The 22606-nt window shown below is 37.1% G+C and overlaps 1 protein-coding gene across 21 annotated transcripts in view; it reads left to right on the forward strand.

The window, feature by feature from the left end:
• HDAC9 (histone deacetylase 9) overlaps positions 1-22606 on the forward strand; it is a 472095-nt gene that overhangs the window by 344197 nt on the left and 105292 nt on the right. For all 21 annotated transcript variants that reach the window (XR_014953235.1, XR_014953236.1, XM_077787618.2 and 18 more), the window contains one exon: positions 14246-14353. Coding sequence is in view for 19 of the 21 variants with exons in the window: in XM_077787618.2 (XP_077643744.2) it covers positions 14246-14353 (108 nt within the window). In the remaining 2 variants the exon portion in view is untranslated. The remainder of the gene's footprint in view (positions 1-14245; positions 14354-22606) is intronic.

A 22606-nucleotide genomic window follows, 5' to 3' on the forward strand; every position in this document is an offset into this window, starting at 1 on the left:
TCTAGTAATCCCACTTCGGGTTTTTTACATGAACTCTTTTCTTGAGGAAAATAACATCGGCACAATTGTTATAGCACAGTGAGCTGTTTCATGTACTGTTGAAAAGCAAATATGGCTCCGCACTTTTCTAAAAGACAAAAAAGTTGCCAACACTAACATTTAGCAAGAAAAGGGCTCACTAGCTGCTAGACAATAACTTAGGTATTGAAATAATAAATTATGTGAGCATTTTTATACCCTGTTTTGAAATGGATTCATCCTGAAAGACAAACTCATATAAGGACACAGTAAGCAAAAATCTGCAGAAAGAAACATGTTGCAACACTAGGTAAAAGAGTAAAGCTAAATTAGTGAAAACCATGTAGAATTTCTACTGATACCTGTATCATGCTCCTAGTAAATTGTAGTGAAGGTAACGTCAATATTAAATATTAAATGTGAAATAATTTTTTGCATAAATTAGTTTTTCACACAAAAGTATTTCGTGCTTTTGGTCCAGCTGGTTCCATTATTTACTGATGTTATCAATATCAAAGTGAAATGGTAATATTCTAGGTATCAGTGGGCTGGATGGCTGATGTATATTTTACTTCCCTTTTACTGCTTCTCAGTGAATTCTCTGAGTATCTTCTCTGAAAGTCTGAGCAGACATAAAGGCATAATCTCTAGAGGTCAACTTTCGCTGCTACCTTATACAGTTTTATTTACCTTTATTCTTCACAAAGGATATATTCCATACTAGTATGGAATAAATACCATACTAGTATGTTTCTGTGGAAGAAGAAATACTCATTTTATAAGGTTTTAACTCAATCAAGGAAAAAAAACAAAACATTTTAACCTTCAGTATTTTGTAATTTTGTTGGATTTCTGGTCTATGAGTTAAAAAAAGAAATAATCAGGAAATCATAATTGTTTCAGCTCCTCCACCTTGGACTTAGCTTGCTGAAGATTTTGCCTAAAATTTGGAAGTTGGTGACTAGCAGCTTGCCAATCTGGAAAGTTGGGCATCATTTCTATATGTAGTTCAGCTAACATTACACATTGATATGTAGATGTGTTTGCACATGCACCTCTGTAAAATACTGTATGCACACATATATGCACAAACTGGTGTGTAAAAAAAGTAGTTTTTCACACTGCTGATGCAGAGATAATTGAACAAAAAGTTAATTCATTTAAAGGGAAGGATGTTCAGGCTTTTGAGTAAAAAGATTATGTAAAAGTTCTTGAAAAAATCTATTTGAGGGCCTTTGACAGTAAAATAGACTACAGCAGTCTTTAAAAGGTAAAGGATAAGACTTTTCTATGAAACAGATTATTGAGACAAGAGATGACTGGAGATGTGATTTGAAATCCTTCTACTAATGACAATATGTTTCATTCTAAAGCTAACAGAAGTCAGAATTGCTCAGTACAACTTCATTGCTTTAAGCACTTAAATTCATCTACACTTTTTTTTTTCCTAGTCTGTTTCATTTATTTCTTATTTAAATTCATGGAAATTGGATTAAAGACCATGTTGTAGAAATGGATCTTTTATTTATTTATTTTCTAGTTGGTCTGCCTTTCTATATATGATTACTGTCAGGCTTGCTGTGGGGCTCTTTTAAAAGAATGGGTTATGACCCTTTTCAAGGTAAATAATCAGATTAGGAGCTTGCTTTCAGCAATATTTAGCTGTCGATTGGTTAAGATGAGCTCCAGGAAAGGGAGCTGCTTCAAACTATGTGGTAAACAATTCTTAAGCTTACTTTCAGAAATTATGGTGGAAATTAGCAAGAAATATTGATACTTAGTAGCTTTCAACTTAAATGAAAGTTATAAAGCAGTAATCAATGTAAAGCAGGAAGTGGAGTTCATGCAAAGATTTTCAGGAGGGATGGAAGAATTTTATATTTTTTATGTTTGTTGTATATTTTTCCTCCTTGCTTGCAGTATTACTTATTTGCTACAGAATATAACAGTGTTAAGCAAAAAATTCTTAAAAATTTTTTAAGAAAAACTTGCATTCTTGCAGGAGACTTTGTGATTGCCTTTTGCATGAGGGTTTTCAGAGCTCTTTGATCCTATTATTTTCTAACCATATGGGGACCTTGCTGTTATTATGCAGCTCTAGCATTAAATAGATTAGTGGATCGACTACTCGTACAGGGAACGGGAAACCTAGGCTCAGTTCTGAACACTCCTAGGTTGGATTTAATATCAGAGACCCCATTTCTTCGTGAGTGTTGCTATCACACAAGAGATCAAATATTATTTCTGGTTGGGGACCCCGACACCATGCACTGAAGTGATGCCATTGTTGGAAAGAGACCTGGACAAGTAAGGCTTTATCCATAAGTAGGATGAAGCCCATTTACCAAAGGCTATGATCTACCTATTACATACAATTATAAATACTTCCAAGTCCCAGTTCTGAGGTCCTGTTCCACAAACAGCTTATAAATTTGATGTGGAAGAATTACTGAACAGAATAATAACTGCTCTTGGATCAAGGAATGGAAGATAGGACTGCCTAAATACTGAAGACAGGATGACTTGATGGGCTTATATTGTTCACAGACAAAAGTCCAAGTAATTTCTGTACCCTGAATTCTACTCTATTACTGATTTTCTTATCTCTGTTCTAAAACTGCAGCAAACACCAGGGATCCTCTTCTTTGGACATTACTTACAGTTACCGTGAAAGAAAGTTTGTTTCAAGAATTTTGAAAAGCAAACAAGAGGCAGTCTGTGTCCATAACTCGTGTTTTCTGATCCTTTACTATCACTCCACTAAATCTTTTGTAGCAATGAAAAAAAGTATGTAAAACTACATTTTACTAATTTTGTGAACACAAATCCATGTGAATTTTCTTTTAAGTAGTGCTAGGGATTGAGTATTACAGAGTCATTGACTTCATATATGTTATGCTTGCAGGAGAAATCAAATAAATTTTTTTGTTTCATAAAGAACTAGAGAAGTAGTAATTAGTTCTCTTACCTAAGAGCAAAAATCTGTTTCATCTGTATAGCTAAACTGAACTTATCTTACAAAGAGACAAGAAAAAAAAAGAATTGTCTAAACTAGCATCCTAAATTTGCCCATAACAGGTTTTCTTTCAATGATGGTTAATATTTTATCAGAGAACTATTCAGGGTCAGGAGTATAAAATCCATTGAAGTATGGGATCTCCCGCCTGCAATAATGCTTTTTATGGTCTATTTTTTTCTTTCAAGCTTAACCTTGTTCCAGAACCAACTGTTGTTAAAGAATTCTAATACCGCAGGGATGAAATTCTTTGTGTTGGAGAGAGACTAGCAGATCTATGGCCAGCAGTTTTAATAAAAAGAGAAGGTTTCTTGCAGCTGGTCAGAGTCTTGGAATGTGAAAAGTTTTCCAGGAGAGGTGGGTAGATTACAGGTGAAGTGGCCAAGTGGGGAGAGTAATCACAAATTACATTTTGGTTCTGTGAATTGTCAGACCGTTCCACAATTTTTCATCTGTAAACAGCCACTAGAGCTATAACTGATCATTTGACCAATGTATCCATCTATTGCAATTCCTCTCTTGTTGTGCTGTGAAAATGACAATAAGAGAAGCAGAAATCTACTTTTAATGGGAGTAAGTTTCATCTCCTTGTCTCAGTCTGTCACTAAAAATAGTGATTGTTTTCTTGCCTGTTTGACCTGCTGCTGTGTGAAGAAATCTTGAAGTCATTTCTCAGCCATATTTTTTTGTCCAGTTGATAGGCAAAAAACCCCACAAAAGCAAAGACGAGCAGGCTTTTATGATAATGTCATCATCGGCTCCCAGCTTCAAACACTTCTGCGGCTTTTGAATTGTCATTTATAACTTGGAACTGAACCGACCCATAATTCCCTTGATGCATTTAGAGAAATTGATAACAGACTGCTTCTTTTATGGCTCAGAGGAGGCAACTCCCATCACATCACTATTGGCAGTCAATATTATTTTCTGACATGGTTGTAAAAGTATAAAGGGGCTTATGGCATTTGTTTAGATGAGGAATGGGCTCTCAAGCTGTGCTGGGGTTTATGGGTCCAGATTACTGAGAAGCAAAGGGAATATGATGTTTGCAAACAGGATATGATTTTATTTAAGTTTGGGTTTCATACGTTGTTCCCTGGGGATTGTCCTGCAGACAGAAGAGAATTTCACTTTTATCATATAAAATTGGGCACTTATCCAATCCCCCCTGCTCTCCCCCCATCCTCCCCACCAAAGACACTGCTCCAAACCTGTAACGCGTAGTCAGAACTTTAAATTGCAAGAGGAGGATCTGGGGGGGAAAGCTGCCCTGCAAAAAAACAGATTTCAGAAAAATTAATGTTTAGTGAGCTAAACAGAGTGGCTCTTGGGCTAAATATCAAGCCATCTGAATAGCTAAGCATGGCTTGTAAATAATATGGAATGTCCATTGCATTTCCTCTAATTTTGCTGTTACAGAAGTAAAACAGAAACAATATCTTCTGCTGAGATTAGCTGGTCTTGTTTCGACTGACTTGGATCTTTCATATCAGAAATTTGGCCTGTAATTACCAAGAGAAGAATTTTATAGTTATAGAATCTATCAATATATTTATAAAACTTACAAACCATTTGTATTTTCTGAATGTTAAATTCCTTCCTGCCATTCCTTGCTATGGCAGCTGACAGTGCTGCTTTTTGTCCTGACCACACAGGAAGAAAAGCAATAAGAAAGCCAAGATTTTACTAGTACACAAGTTTAGTACGTTATCCAAGAAACAAATTGGGTTTTGCTGCTTCTCATTCTCCCCTCAATTCTCTCAGTCTGTGCCCAGGAAGAATTTTCAGCCTTTACATATTATGACTCTTCATTCCTCTTTTTTCTGTAAGAGCTAATGGTACCACACTGGTTCCATTACCATGGTACAACAGCATAAAAATCAAGAAAATATTAACAGTGGCATTGTCTTCTTGTAGCAAGTTTAGGTTCTGGGCTGCTTAGGTATCTTTCCTTATACCTGTACACAAATGTGTCAGTAAATAAATTAGACTGTCCATAGTCTGGGCACTGACATGAACCAACCCCTCCATACAGATATTAGAATTAACTTGTGCCTTTTCCCTATATTCCAGGCTGGACCACAATAGATATAATCATCTCAACAAAAAGTGTGTCTGTTTCCTAGTTTTGGGAAAGCAATCTGAAATTCCTATAAGTTCATCTACTCAATATTAAGTTTTCCATTGTGAAATCATTAATATACCATGCTACCAATGTATTCATCAAATATTTTAAATTATTTACCTGACTCATTAACCTACTGAAATTGGCCAGTTACAACATTTTGGAGCACACTACAGAAGGCTCCCAGGAACTAAGGGCTTCTTTACTTCCTAAAACTGTCAGCTATACCACCCCTAAAGAAATACCAAGATTTAATCAAAAAAACAGGCACATTATACTTTAATTGACATCTTTTGCAGACTATGTAGGACTCATAGTTATATGGTGTGACTGTGATATTTTCTGCAAAGGTCAACAAAAATGTGTGATCAATAAGGCTACCCTGGTACCACTCCAAGGCAATTTAAGACCACTGGGGATGGAACCCTGCCAGAGCTGGAAGTTTGTCTAAAGAAAAAATAGTGAATAGAAAGAATTAATTTAATTAACATTTAACTAACATTTAATTAACTTGCAGTGCAGAACAATAGGTCTCTGAAGATTCCCTTGTCCAGCTTTATGTACTGGCATTAGAAAGCCACGTGCATCAGTAGAGCAGATGTTCTACCTAAGAGCAGAAGAACTGACTGAAGGGCCTTGATTTCCTTTATTGACGGAGACTTGAAACAACTAAGTTTCAAATTTTATGCACACTGATTTTAGGGAAAAAACCAAACAAGTATGATAAGATGAATCTTGATCACAGCAGAAAACAGCCACCCTTCCTTTACTGAGATACACAAACCATCTCTGGCTTTGGGAAGTGCATCAGCATCTCCTGGGCAGGGAGAGAATGCCACATTTATCATATCAACACCATTGCCCCCAAAAAAATTTCTTCACATTACAGGGCATATACTTAATCCAATTCTTGTTCTTTCATGGCACTGAGGTGGCCCTGTGGCATCTACCACAGAGCTTGATGTTTTGTGAGAGGTCAAACTGTTTAGCTGAGAGACATAATTCCTTGGTATTGCTGCAGGCACAAGACAATGTTCTAGAATAGTTCCAGGCTGCTTTTACTGCAGCAGACAAGGATAAAAAGCTCAGACGTGGTAATCTCACAACACATCAAATACACAATTTGGTGTCTCAAACTATTTTTTTTACCCTTTTTAACAAAGGATGGTTTCCCCTTGCTACTCAACCAGATTAAATTTTTAAATAAATATACATTATATGGAACACAGAAAATTACTGGGAAATTAATGAACTACTGTAAAGCTAGATCTTTAAAGGCCTTACCTAATTTTCTGCATTTTCTAAAAACTATAGTGTTGCCAAAGGCAAACATTATGCAAAGAAGATTCGTATTTGCCAAAACAAAAACGTTGATATAGATATAGATGATGATACAGATGATGATATAGATTATGATATATACATATAGATATAGATAGATATATAGATATGGATATAGATATAGTATATAGATATGGATATAGATTTTATATATATATATATATATATGATATAGATATAGATATAGATATAGATATAGATATAGATATAGATATAGATATAGATATGATATAGATATAGATATAGATAGATATAGATATAGATATAGATATAGATATAGATATAGATATAGATATAGATATAGATATAGATATGGATATAGATATAGACAGAGACAGAGATAGAGATAGATAGAGATAGAGATAGAGATAGAGATAGAGATAGAGATAGAAAAATATCCACTGGTATGTTAAGTGCATAAATAGTGGAATAGTACCATATCCAATCTACTACTATTACTACTATTCATTTTTCCCAGAATTTATCACATACACACATATGGATTTGATAATTCTGTAATTAAAGAAGAATTCACATTTGCACTTTTAAAAATGTATAATGTGTTTATTGACAGAATTTAACTCCTGGATGGACAGAAGCGCTCTCTGAAGACTAAATGTTCATGTGTTGTTTATCTGAATGAACACCAGGATCTAGTGTAGTCCCACAGTGGCCTCCAACATAAAGATCATCTACATCCAGGCAGAAAGATGAAATGTTATGTTTGAATAAAAATGTGGTCAGTGGTAAATGATGTAACTTTTCAAAACTAAGGCTTGAATGTTGCACAAAGAAGTTGCATTTTCTGTAACTGTATGCATTACAACCAACTATACATTGTTGTATCTCCTTGTCTACAAACCCCTGGAAAATGCAAGATCAAACACAAGAAGGCAGTTGCACATGCATTTTCACACACTAACCCATTAAATACTAAAACAAATGTCAAGTTAAATTAATAGACTACTTAGGGCTAGGCCTGAAAGTGTGGTAACATTTTTTACAAGCATCTGGTGATATATGCCACATATCTGAGACTTGAATCTGGGCCTAAGTGTTTTATTTATGAGTTTTTTCTAAAAACAAGATCTAATCCACATCTAATCCACACTATCCTCCCTCCATTGCCCCTATCAATGATCCACACATCAGTGTTTCACTAACATTTTAAGATCCTTTACAGTGTCTAATATATGCTTTATGAGACCTTTGAGATTCTGGATGTCTGTCATAAAAGTTAGTTTAAGAGAGAAACCAAGTATAGCTATTTCTCTTTGAGATATTGTTGTATTCAAGCTTCAGCTTGACGTAGCCTGATTTTTTTCTGCTTCTCATTTTGAATGCAAAGCTATTTCTTTCCCAATACAGACCTCACATTGAATTTTTTTTTTACAAACTTTAAGATTAATTTCATTTTTACAGAGGGCATGCTGCATTTAAATCAGGGGATGACTACCAACATCACTATCTCTACTAGCCATTCAATATTTAATTAATAATTAAATTTTTTACTTAATATTTTCTGAAAATTTATTTTGATTGTTCTTTCATGTTATTTCACTATTGGCAGGTAAAATTTGAAAGACGTTAAGTATCCTAACATCCAATGGTTTGTGTATTGCCCACATTCCTTGTTCTTGCGGAAAGCCTGGGAAGACACTTTTGGGGTTAGAACTAATAGCCTTTGAAACTATTTTTAGAAGACCTTTTCCATAAATATTATTACTGATAAATTCTCCTACTGGAATTATTCAAACACAGAAGTCAATGCAAGACTAAAGGAGTTCCATGGTTTTTGTTTAAGCAATGATTTGTGAGGGTTGTTTGAACTGTTCATCCTGCTGGAGCCTAAAGATCACATGCCCTTCACAAATAATTTGTAAATCACACTGGTAGGCAAGAAAATATGCAAAGCTGCTATTCTGGGTACTCTTTATGGTAGGCATTTTACATCAAAACAGCTGGAAATGCCTTTGACAGAAAAAATCCTTGATTCAGCTGCAATAGCAGTAAAAATAAAGGAACCACACTGTACATATTTTTCCTAAAGTAGTACACTTTTACACACTTCCTGTATCTGGAATTTATGGAAAAGACGTCAGCCATGCAAACCTCTTTTCCTTTGTTCCTTAACGAGTGACATGGCTGACAGGCCATTCATTAGAAGTTGTTCCTTGGAGATGATGTGCACACCTTCGCTTCTTTAGTCATGGTGAGATGAAACAGCAGCTGAGAAGCACGTTGAGGACTTTTGCTTCCTGGTGGAAATCACAGAGGTGATGAATGATCACCAGGACATCTGTAAGAGTGGGAGGTGAGAGCTATGAGCGTGACACCTGGGAAGCTGCAAATATTGCAAACTTATGTGGCAGCATTAGCTGGCACCAGCTGCCTCTAAGAATGACAGACTCCTTGCTGGAAGTGATACCGAAATGCCACACAATTTTTAGAGATTGAAACAATTCAGAAAAATATTTAATTTCTGTTTTCATGCCAGTATATTCAAGAAACCCCAGCAATGGAAACATAAACACTTATACTCTGGCATAAGTGAAAGAGTGTGAGACTCTGAATGCTTTTAAAGCTAAAACACAGGAATTTGCTCTGAAACATCTAGATTTTTTAAAATTTCAGTATCAGTCAGTATTATCCAGTATTATTTGTCTCAGGTTCTTAATCAGTTTGTTTACTGCATATAGCTACACTATTGTGAGCTGACCAGACTTAATTTACTTCTCAGTATTAGAACCACTTATATCAAAGGATAGATTTTTTTTTAACACAGTTGTTTTTCTAGATCTGTGCTGAAATGTATCATTTGAAATGCATACTTAACTAACTTCCATCCAAGAACAGTTGAGACCAATCTCTACTCTTTTAAAGAAAGAGCAAAGAATCCTTTCAAATTACTGTAAAGAACTTCTTGTTGTCCAGAATATTGGACACATAGAATACGATGACTGCTATCCAAGCAGAATCACAGGTCAAAGTTTCCATGAACAACTAGATGACAAATTGCATTTTTGACCTTTTGTCAAAAAAATGAGTGTCTCTTTTGGGGATGTATGGTATCTCTAAGAGAACAGGTTTTGATTTTAATGATAGCAACAATTGTGCAGATAATCTAGAGCAGGATGAGCAATTCAATGTATTTTTAATTCCTCTTAGGAGTAACATCAGAATTCCACTGCAGAAAATGAATTTACATTAAATCAAAAGATGTGTGTTTGTGGGTGGGAGGAGGAATGGGGAGAGAAAAATTCTAGGATGCTTTAGATTCATCCCAAAGCAGTAGCTTGGGCTATATTGTCATATAGTTTTCACTGTGGATGTATTCAAGGCAACTTCAGAGTTACCAATAATTTAGGAAATAACTCACACATGTGAATACATCATGCAGGGTGTAAAAACCAGAAAGGTTAGTCAGATTGTGAGCATCTCTGGTCAGCAGAGCTGTGATGCAATGCCCACTTGGCAGATCCCAGGAGATTTCTGGAAAAAGAGGACTTTAATAGAAGATGAGGAACGAAGAGGTGTTGTAGCTGGGAAGGACATGTAAACAAAAAAGCAATTATTTAGAAATGCTTTAGGATTATTAACCACACTCCTTTTTTGCCCCCTGAGGTAGATTCCAGCTAAATTTAAACAGTAGGACAAGGAACATTTCCAGTTTTGTCAACTGCAGTGATTTCAGAAAGATATTGAAGTAAGGAATCTCTCCTTCAGGTATATTGCTGTATCTTTCCTCACCATTTTCACATATGCCACAACCTGTGCAGAGCATAAGCTGGTAATTTTCAAACTTTACAGTCAGTCTTCCTTAAAATAAATTTTCCAGCCCAAAAGGGGTTATAGTACAAGCTTTCTATTAGCTTGTTTTGAGTATGCTTAAAGTCTTCATTGCTAAAGTTGCATTATTACATAGATATTTCTTAGAGGAAGCATTCATATCAAGTTCTTTTTTTTTTTTTTTTTTTTTTTTTTTTTTTTTTTTGTAGTGCAAAACAGAGAATTTCTAGACATGGGGCTTGAAATATTAATTCATTCAGTCAGGAGAAGTTACCTACATTTCTTTTTACTTAAGTCATTCCTTTCCTCTTTAATGCCTCCACATCCACTTCAGGGACAGGTAGCTTAATTTCTATCATCTGTAGCTTTGCAGAGTATTAGCTTTGCTACACATGCCAATGATTGAGCTATAGTAGATGTGCTTGAAAAAAGCCTGCAACCTACAGTGTTCATTCAGGAAACTGGGAGTGAAGTAAATCCATATGTGTGTTAGGAAGTCAGTGTTAAGATAGGGCTCATGTCCTCTGGCTCTTGGCATTATCATGCACAGTTCTGCTTTGAAGAACTGTACCAGCGATAGGATTTTTGGTAACAAAATCTGTAGTATACTCATAGTTCAATACTGATGTTTTGATGCATTAAATTTTTTTTTCATTTGGTTCAATTCAGAACATTCTTCTATCCTGACAATTTTTAAAGGACTCCTAATGGAAATAATATTTAAATATTAAACATAATTAAACAGAAAAAAAGGCTAAGATTCTGCTACAAATTCTGTATTTTCTGTACATTTAGTCTAATATTGTCTGAGTAACAATCCTAATCCAGAAAGGTTTTTTCACTGAATTCTTTGGCTGCTTCAAAGCACTTGAACAAAAATAACCTCTTATGAAATTCCATCTGACTTTGTCATAGTCGGTGATTCAGAAAGCATCACATTTGTCACAAATTCATGCATGTCAGCATATAGATAGGCTGTCAGATATATGGGATATATACATGCACTAGAACCAGAAACCACAGTGTCTAATCCTATTCCCTTTACTTGCTCAAAATCCAATCATTTCATCTCACAGAAATAAAGAAAAGCATATCAGTAGGATTTTAGAGCTTCATTTCATATACAGCCTGACAAATGGGCCAGCCAGTAGCTGTAATTTTAATGGGTTTGCCATTTATACCACTGTATTTCAACAGCAATTTACAAAGTAAACACTGAGTAACACTAAAAGAAAATCTCTGTTTAAACACCTGAAACATTTAAGGGAATACGTAGAATTTACAAAGATATAAAATGGAGTGAGATGGCATTTTCTAGTTGTTACAGCTAAAGCATTTTCTGTGTGATGCTAGCTCTTCCAGGTTGTTCTTCATGAGATGTTCCTCAGAAATTCAGTCTTAATTCTGCAAGACTATTAAATAGTATTTGACACCTAAGTTTGTAATATTTACCTTTTAAAGGTAAATATTAATGTATTTATGTTACTTTTCTTGTACTATAGTAACTTTACATTGAAGTATGCAGCTTCAAGTGGCTACCCCTAGCTTTAAGACTTTACCACTCATTACAGGTACCATGCCCAAGAGATTAGCTAAAATATCCTAAATTTCCTGTGTTCATTTAGGTGGTCATTTTTGAAAAATTTCTCAGGAAACACTGTTCTGTTTCCTGATTGCCCATTTTTTCTACCAGTCCAGGTAAATTAAGGTAGCAGTCATTCAAGTGGTCTGAGGGAATTTTTTCAGTGGAAGATACTTGGTCTTACTGTCCCAGTTCAGTCTCCTCACACTCAGCTGAAAGCAGAAAATGATAAATGCTGTACCTTGGCCAATGCTCAGCATTCAGCGGATGGAGAGACTGCAGTCTCATGCCTCAGAGCAGACAACTGTCTTAAGGGTGGGTACTCTCAAGCTGTGGTTACAATGTTAACTTAATCAGCCTTCCTGGAAATGAATCATAGTCCCTTTGAGGATGCAGGTTGCTCCTGCTCATGCCCTGGTGTACATAGCAGCTGCCATTGAATCATTTTCATCAGCCACTCCTTCATGTTAAGCTTAATTTGCTGGCCATAAAAATAGTAAGAAAGTACTCCCTCCCAGCCCTCTTGCTGATACTTCCTTATTTAAAATACTGCACAGTATTTTTCAAACTTTATTACGGTTTGATTAAATTGATTTAACCAATGACCTCTACTTATTTATCTCATGATTAGCTTAAAAAGTGAAATTTGATTCACAGTTCCTCTAAAGCAACAGAAAGATAACTTAAAGGCCTGCCTAATGTAACTAATGCCATTACTTTTTTTACTACTTGGTTTCTTTCTTGTTTCTTATTACGTATTGATCAGCATGCATCTTTTGAAAACCTACTGTTATTTGAGTCTCAAGCTACCATTCTACAAAACAAGTATAATAAATCATCCCATATCAAGCTGATGATGCTTAATTGAGTTTGTACAACATTTTGAGTTTCTCAGATGAAAACAGTGTGCTGTCACTACAAAGTTTATTCTAAACTTGCAGCTTTCTTATTCAGGTCTACTGCAAAGACAAACTATTTTCATTAGTTCTGCTGCATGCACACAAAACTGATCAAAATGATAGAAAAATCAGGTCCAGAATACTGAAAAATAAGATAATTTAAAGAGCTTGAAATATAATATTATTGTAACAGTAATGGCAAAGTAATTTGACAGGTGTAGAGAAGATCAAGCTTATATCAAGCTTCTTTCTGTTTCAAATGACTAATCAGAGAAATTCCTCTGAACTTCTAGAGTCAAGTAGCAGTTGCATCCATTTTCAATTACTTGATTTCTTTCTTTCCTTTTTTTTTTTTTTTTTTAATGGAATTAGGAACAGAAGCTTCTGGTTCAAACTGAAAACATGTCTCAGTGTGCTTGGAAGTCATCCAAATAGCATCTGCCACAGTATTTTGTCTATTTCTAACCATTTTTCTTTTCATGATAAATTTGTACGGTATGCTACAATTAAATGCACTTCCCATGGTGCATCGAGGAAGTCTGGCTGTCTCTTTGGATAACTTTCTCAGACTATTTAACACCATCTTTTCTGCTTTACGTAATACATAGTATATATAGGGATATACAACTTCTCACCTATGTGTTTTGATAAGTTTCTGCAAATAAATATTCATTAAAACAGATTTCAAAAGTAAAGTTTTAGCGCACTGATTGAAATTGTAGAGCAGTGCTGCTTAGGCACGTTTATAGTAAGTATATTCTTTATAATGTAATGGCTCACATGTCACACTCTCTCATTTAGAGATGCAAAAGATAACTTTCTCTGCTTTAAAACCCCTCGTTCATCTGTTACAAAATAAAGCCTTCCAGCTAAAACTTATTAGTTCATCGAGAGTGGAGATACAGCAAGGGTCTTGCTTCATATAATTCCATTTTCTGTCTATAGCAGAAGTGCCTGCTGAAATTATTGGAAAGAATTAATTGTTAATTTCAGTCGCTTATAAACAACTGCCTGGGAAGGCAAAACGAGAGGTTACTACTCTGTTTAAGAAATGGTGATGTGCCATTGATGAGCTTTGGTGGCCCGGGCTGCGGCAGCAGCGGCTGCTCGTTCCCGGTGGACATTCCCGGTGGACATTCCCGACGGTCCGGGGGCTGGCAGGTCCCCGTCGCCTCTGCAGCCAACTTAGGGAGCGTCTGGCGAGCAGGCCGGGCCGGGCCGATGTAGCACTGTTTGTAGTGAGAAATCTAAACAGGGAATGGCAGCGAGGCATGACAGGAATGTGTTTCCATTGGAGAAGCCCGTGCAGAGAAAAAGCATAAGCAAAGCCATGTCCAGAAGGCCCTTCAGCCGGCCAGCACGGAAGACTGATGTTATTGTACACGGGCTGTCACGCTGCCAGCCCTCCCTCACGGGTTTGTTTTCTCTCATGCTCTCCCTCTCCTGCCTGCCCCCGGGGCCGGCTGTTTGCTCAGGTGGACAGTGACACCGTTTGGAACGAGCTGCACTCGGCCGGGGCGGCGCGCATGGCGGTGGGCTGTGTCATCGAGCTGGCGGCGCGCGTGGCCTCCCGGGAGCTGAAGGTGAGGTCCGGGCGCGCCGTGGGTGGGAGCGCCGGCCGGGCGGGGGCGGCGGGGCTCGGCTCCGCGCAAGCCGCCGAGGTGTGCCGGGGCAGGGGCTGCCGCCGCTGAGGTGCTGCAGCCCGAGGGGAAGTCCGTGCTCGTCTCCGGCCACGGGCGGCGGCGCTCCCTCTGAAGTCAAGTTTTATTTCTTTTTAATTTTTTTTTAATATGGTTGTTCAGTCACGTGCGTACTCTCGGGCTGCCTCCCGGCGAGGGGGCGGCCGGGGGCGCGGCTGGCGAGGAGGCGATGGGCCGGCGGTGCCCGGCTGCCAGCCCGGCCGTGCCCCTGCTCCTCCCGGGCCCCTTCATCCTCCGGTCTCCGCGCCGCCGGATCTGCGAGGCATGATGTTCGAAACCCAAATTATCCCCAGTCTAAACAATTTATAAAAGCTCCAGACCTGACAGACTTTGACATTTTATTTGGTATTTTAACGGCCCTATTTAAAGGTACACCATATGCAGCCGGAGCGCAGGCTTGCCCCAATAAACATTGTTGGAGCTAACATGTCTCCTTAATGAAACTGTTTATTCGCTTTCCAGTCCGCATACTAATGATTCAGTCCTATTTCCAGAATCAAGATGGAAATAAATATTTTAAAATTAACACTGCATGATGAATTCTAAAAATTACAAATTCTGTTTGGAAAACTTTCTTCCTGTATATTTCTGTTATTTCAATCGAAATGTGTTAGCTACCTATTTGGGAATGGGTACATACATTCATCCATATATGTATTTAGATATAGATTGTATCAGGGTATAAATGACAGCATAGTCAGGTGAAATGCAGTATTATAGCTCTGACATCACAGAATGCAGTTTTATATTTTTTATATTTATATGAACTTTTATGTTCAGGTACTGAAATCATTAGCCAGGTACCACACAAAATGTACAAACTTTGAAATCTCAGATCATGGGTAGGGTGCATTATATGGGATCCTGTTGTATATCCTTTCTGATGGGTTCTTCATCCCCTTTAAGATTTTTTTTTTTGCATAGTAAGAGATGTAACTCACTGTGCACTGTTCCACACAGAGGAATAATGAACGTGAAGAAGAATTTTTTAGCTAGTTCTTACCTTTAGAAACTGTAGGACACACACCAGTGTCTAAGGCAATTTAAAAGCAAGTTTTGGTAAGAATAGTGAGCTATTCCTGTGTGCATTTGACATGAGTGAGGTCCACTGTGGAATCTTTACCACTTACCTCTAGACATTTGTGGTGTGTCTCACACAATGTGAATGCCCTTGCTTAAATAAGTGTGTGAAAGACAGCTGAAAAGACTCATCAGCCATTGTGAGACTTCTCTTTCTACTGGTGTTGCAGGAGTCTGTAAACAAATATTTTATATTTAGTACCAGGTATTTTATATTTAGAACTAATTTGTCATTTAATGTAACATTATTGTTGCTCCTAAATAGAATATTTTTCTACAATGCAGGGAGCTGAAGACTCATGCAACTTGCAAGTTGAGACATAGGAAAGGCAATTTTTCAATATGCCCAGTAGTTGATTTAAACCAAATCATCAGAAAAACAGAAGTGGAAGGGATTTACTGTGAAAGAGAGTTGTGAATATTCCTGCCATTCTTCATAGGTGTTTATCTAACCTGCTCCTAGACTTCCAGCATGAAGCCCAGTGATTTACATGCCTCTATGGCATCTGCATGAACTATCAATCTGCATGTGGTATTTTTCATTTAAGGCTATGGAAAGGTTATTAATGCCTGACTGTCAGTAGGAAAGCATGTTAGCAGAAGTTCTGTAAATGCAACAGTCCTGACATTAGCTATTTTGGCACAGTCATCTTGTTTGCGTTGTCACTGCATCCATTCAAACCCAGGGTTTGCGAGCAAGTTGCTGTCAATACTCTCATATAGTGAATTGCACTGGGGGCGGTTTGCAGTGTTTTCTGGAGTTCTCTACAATCTCCATATGATTTTAGACCCATAGATCGGTATGTTTCAGTCTACCTTTATGCCTTTACACGTTCCTTTTCCATCTTCCTGCATTTTATCTGATCAGCTGTTTCTGTTAGGGAAAATACCAATTTTGTAGTGTATTTGTGAAAATCTAAGGGGAAGAAGATGAAGTTACCCACTTTCATGTGCATTCATTGAGCAAATATGCATGTGAAGCAACCATTTGGGGCCTGTACTGTGAGTACTGAGTGGGAGGATTAAGCTCTGATGGGAATCTGGAATGATCTGCTACAGCCTCAGAATTTTTGGATGATAAAAAAAGCACCTTCCAAGAATTGCATGCAAGCTATAACAGCTCTACATCATGTTAACAGCAAGATGAGCGCAGCAGAGAAACACACCATGGATGTCTACCACTGTGGATCGCTATCAGATGGTGGTCTGGCAGTTCGGTGGCAATTCAATCAGTTTAAACACCACACATTTTTTACAACAGTGCTGGGCTAGAGTGTGGAAACAAACATCAAGTGCCCTGTGTGGATGTGGATCTGACACATCCACACAATACAAAGTTCATTTCAGGAAGGACAGGACATTTCAATGTCTATGCTTATTCCATGTTCTCTACTGATACTGCTTGCTGTGGCACAAAGTGATAGTAGTAGGTTGGAGCTATAGGAACGTGTTGCTAAGAAAAGAGATGAGACTGCAAAATAAACCATGAAAGTCTGCAGAACAATTGGGAGATTCATTGCAGAGCTGGGCATGAGTCAAACTCATATACAAGGCAAAAAAATTCTTTACTTTATTCTGAATTTCCTGAGACTATCAGTCCCATTGCACACATGTCTCATTGAGAACAGCAAGATGTTGTTTATCTGATTTGGACAGTGTTCAAAAACTGACAAGGAATTAAGAGGAATTCTCTTTGCTGTAGTTCAAACCCCTTGTGAGACATCAGATTTCTTTGATCTCCTTGATCACTGGGAAAAACATCAGTATGGCAGTACTGCGGAGGTAAAACAATAGCCACAATAGTAATTAACAGTGGTGTTGGTTTTTCTGGGTGTGGGGAGATTGGTGTGGTGTTTTTTTGGGGGTTTTAGTTGGTTTCTTCTTGTTGTTTTTGTTTGGTTTGTTTTTGTTTTTTAAATTAAGACAAATTGTCGCTTCTCTGGGAAATCTTAATCTGGATTTTTTTATTTAATTATATACAATTGTTAAAATTAAGCATTCTGTGGATCTGCTTAATAAAGTAATGAACAATCATTAATATCCACTTTTGAGGTAGTATTTAATAGAGAATAAAGAATCACACCACTACTGAAATATATAGTACTATAAATGTGATGTTGTACTGAATCAAATGCTATGCTTATCCTTTTTTCATTAATTTACTTACATGTCTGATTAATGTGTTCTTGGCAATGTTACAGTAGATGAGCCTAATTATTGCAGAAAGGTTACTTTTTTCAAGCTGTTTATAATTAGGAAAGCTGATGATGCACAATGAGATATTTATGTTATGGAGAATCAGAGCCACACCTCTCCTGTCTGTTTTTATGTATCTGTGTTTGGTCATTTCTCATTTCCCAAACAGATTAATTTAGAAAGCTTCTAATAGTCTGCTGCCTGACTACAGATTTCTAGAAGAGGGGAGTGTATGGATCTGGGTGAATAGAATTCCACCATAGTCATATCCAACAAATATTTTTATCAGATAAAAGAAGTTCTATGATATATTCCCTAGTGCTTGTGGAAGAAATAGAGGTAGTGCCCAGCATATGATTTCTTGCATGCAGTGTATCTCATGAACCTGGAAATCATTGTCTCTAACCTCTGCTTAATGACCTCATCTTCAGAAAGAGGGCCCAAAAAAATGCAGAGAGCATTTCTTTCCTGGAAGTGTCTCCTGAGGCTCTCATTGCTCTCTTTCATTGCCGCAGGATGTGGCACTGTAAGGTGCTATCCTGCCATCTGTCTCATTTATTGCCTGGCCCGGTGCTTCCCTTGCATCCATTGCAATGCTCAGCTCAGTTCAACTCCCCTCCTTGCTGCTGTGCTACTGCACTCATAAGCAGCTGTGTGCCAGGAGACTCTACCCTTGCCTCTGCATCTGTCCTAAAAACCACACATTAGAAAAGTCTTGGAGAAAAATAAGGAGAGTTTCTGCATCTGTGATCTTCTGAGTTTCAGATTTCATTTGTAACTGTTAGAACTTGTAAAGAATCTTATCTTTAGGACTCAGAGTGTGAAATTGTTGTTTTTATTTTTCCTGAAAGAGTTTAGGTTGCTGATATTTTAATTTTGCTAACCAAATTATTCATGCTGATGCCAGCACCTGTTTTGTTGCTGGTATAAATATTCATAAATATTAGGTATTTATGAAATGGTTAATACTACATTTAAAAAGCTGGAGTTCAGTTAGGTTAGTATGATAATTTTGCAGTAATAATATTTCATTGAATAATGAAGTCCTCCAAAATGTTATTTGTTCCTGTGAAAATTAAATGTGTTTTAATTTATTTTCTGATAACAGTTTGTACATTTCTCTGTTTGTCTGTCCTCAATGTCTTTGAATTGGCTGGCAGGAATAAAAATTATAACGATGAAAAATATAATTTAAAAAGAGTATACCTAATAAAAACCTCTTTCTGGGAGATGTTACTGAAGGGGAGATGGGAGTCATTCTCCCAATGGGAGATGACTTTCAATCATCATAGATAACTCATTGCCAGGGCAGAACATGTAACTGTTGAAAATACAAAGGAACATTGCTGAAACATTTTTCTTCAGCCTCAGATGACCCCTTCAGTACTATTATAAGTTAGAATTAAGTATTTCGAATACAGAACCTATAATAAGGATTACTGTCTAGTTTACTTTACATATCTTTTAAATATGTAAATTTTGGTGATGGTAGCACTGTTTTCTGTGATAGAAATATGTAGTGCTGTATATCTTTTAATCTGGCAAACTTGAAACAGAAGAGACCTACACAAAACACTGTCAGGAGCTGGTAGAATTTGTGTGATTATTCCCTGCTTAAAAAAAAAGAAAAAAAAAAGTTTGAGTGAATTAAGAAGCAATCTTTATAAAGAACACTCAAGAGCAAAGGCACATAAGTTAAAAGTCTGAGACTGTCTTGAATATCCACTTCAGCTGAATCAAGTGAAGCAAAAGCTGTTTTTCTACCTTATCATATGTGGGTGTGCACACAGACACACACACACAAACATACATGTAAAGTTGCCCTGTTGGTAGCTAAGGGTCATTTAACAGAATGAAAGCAATTGAAATGAGTTTCCCCTGAACCAGAATCTGATACATTCCTGGGGATTGTTCCTTCTGATATGTCAGGTTGAATCAAAACCAAAGTAAACCTCCTGAATTCGGTCATTGCCATTCTGGTGTCTTTGTACAATCCATAGATGACTTAAATTGAACTTGAAGCTCTCATTCCAAATGCGCTTGGTTTTTACTGTTCTCAAGGCCTTTGTTACCCAGGGCTGTGGAGGAATCATCATGTGGTAAGTAGTGATATTCCAGCAAATAAACAGAATTAGCTTAATCAACCTCATCTTCCCCCCAAGTTCTTAGTTTCTAGTTTTAAAAGTATTCTGAATAAAAATCTTTCAGCTATATTTAACAGCTCTATTGCTAAGTTTTCTTGCAAAAAAAAAAAAAAAATACCATTCTAAAGCCAAAATAAGCAAAAATAGCAGAAAATAAATGTCTCCCTAGTCCCATAGTGTCCTTCCTCTGGTGAAGCTTCTGACCAGCAAATTTTTATGGCTACCTAAGCAATACAAAACCCCACACAGCTCCTCTGGTTGCCCACAAAAATCTCCTTTCATGAAATGTGCTCTGTGCCCAGGTGCCTCCTGGACAGTATTTCTCCTGCAAGCTCTTCCCTACCCTTGCTTCTACCTTTTCACCCTCTGCCCTATAAAAATCTCCCTTTGCTTGAAAAAAAATTGAAAAAAAAGTGATGTGAGACAGCCACAAAAAGAGGAAATTTTTCCACACTCATCCACAGCATTTTGAACAATACATACATGTACAAAACAGTAACAAATGAATACTTATTTTACTACTGTTAAAGATATTATTGATAAAAGTCTTCAAAGTTACCAATGGAATCTTTTAGATAGTAGTTTGTATTCTTTGCTTTTACAAAGTTAGAAAAATTGCAAAATTTCATATTAAATCATCTCTTAGATACTCTATCCCAGCAATTATGGTTATATTTATAGCTGGATGACTGTTATTATTTCATATAATCAGACAACTTTAATTATATGTGTGGTACATGGCTTACCTCCATGACCACTCTGTACTAAAACTCTTTTGTCTGCTTTCTTTCCCAATATAGTTAACACTACTTGTGGCTAAACAGGCCATCATGGTTGTATCTGAGCTAGTCTGCAAGCACCAGCTTTTCATGTAAGTTTTCTGATGGTATCCACTTAGGCCTTCAGGAAAGCAGACAGGGAACTCTTTGTTTCCATCAAAGTTAAGTATTTAATGTCCATTTCTGTGTACTTGGCCTCTACTAGCTTCCTCTGCAAGGCAAAATAGTATTCCCTCATGTCCATTACTGGTTTTTTGGCAAATCTATATGCTAATATTGCTCTGTTAAATCACAGGTTCTTGTTCACTGCATTCGTAGACCCCCAGGGCCAACTCCTGACTCCTGCTCTGGCTCTGGCTTGTAAAATTTTAGTCAGCTCTAGGTGACTACAGCTCTGGCTGTAGCTTGTAAAATTGCCCCAAACAGGTGCCCAAGGATTGCCTCAGCCTTACACCACTCATTCCCATACTTACCCTCCCTGATGGATGGCATAGCTCAGATTCAATTTCTTGAACATGGGGATGAATTTGAGCTAATACTTTGTGTATTTAGGTTATGTGGTCCATAAAATAGATATTGAGACACATCTTTTCAGCCTAAGTTTTCTAACAATAGGTCTGGGGTCATGCTCTTCCTCAGCTTTTATTCAAAAACAAAAAATTGTTAATTAATATTAGAAATTGAAGGTCTTCTTGTATTTTAAGTTGTAAACCCCTGTATTAATGAGCAGTGACATCTATGCCATCTATTCAAGAGGCAATCGGCACTTAAAGAGCAGAGGATTCATATGAAAAAACCCTTTTACTATGTGGGTGACCAAGCAATACAACAACTTGCCCAGAAAAGTTGTAGAGTCTCCATTCCTGGAGATATACAAAAGCCATCTGGACATACATCTAGGCAACTAGCTGTAGGCAGCTCTATTTGAGCAAGGGAGGTGAGCAGAATGACCTCCTGAGGTCACTTCCAACCTCACCTATTCTGTCTATTTTAGATGGAGACCGGGTAACTAACTGGGGGTCTGAATTCCACACTTGAAGCTCAACTTGCTCCTAAGGTTAGGTGTTAGAAGTTTTTAATTGATACGTGTCTAAATCCCTTAACCTATCTCACACTTAACTCTTAAAATTACCACTGCTTAAATAAGGCAGTACTTGTTTTTAATGGAAAGGTTCTATTTTTTTGCTTCAATGTGCATGCATTTCAGAATGAGAATTATACAGAAATGTATAATACATCATTAGACAGAAATGTATCAGTTTGTCCTGTCAGAATTTATATCCACTGAGTTACATATATACTTATATATATGTATGAATATGTGTATATATCTATATATTCTACATATATATTAAATAATATCCTTATAAAGTAATATAAAACCTAATTTCTTTATATTTAAAAGGTGATCCATGCAGTGTAGCTGGCAGTTATAATCCCTAAAGTGGCCTTAGTACCATCCTTAACTCTGCCATCTCTGGTGTAGCCAAGACCTACAATAACAAACATCAGGGCTTCTTTAAGTCTTGGCTGCCTACAAGAATCCACTTGCAACTGCTACCAGGAAGAAGATAACCATATTCTTATCAGTGCCACATGCTGTAACACAATCCCAGGCTATGCCATTCATCAGGGAGGGTAAGCACTCCAGTAAGTGCGTTTGGAGTATCTGCTGTGGTTTGTTGCTATTTTTTGTGTGGCACTGGCTTTTCTTGAAGTCTACAAAAAGCCAGATGATTTTACTAGAGTAGTACCAGGCTGAAACTACTATGTGCTGCTTTTCAGTGAGGCTTCTCATCATACCTGGAGTACTTGACTGTCCAGGTAACTCTTGGTTCACTTGGAATCTAGGCAGAACAAGATCCTCAAGACTGTCATGTGGAATCATTCACACCTTGGCACAAAGACCACGTATTGCCCTAGAGAAAAATTGTCTG

Source organism: Lonchura striata, chromosome 2 (genome assembly GCF_050655825.1).
Source record: "Lonchura striata isolate lonStrDom1 chromosome 2, ASM5065582v1, whole genome shotgun sequence".
NCBI lineage: Eukaryota > Metazoa > Chordata > Aves > Passeriformes > Estrildidae > Lonchura > Lonchura striata.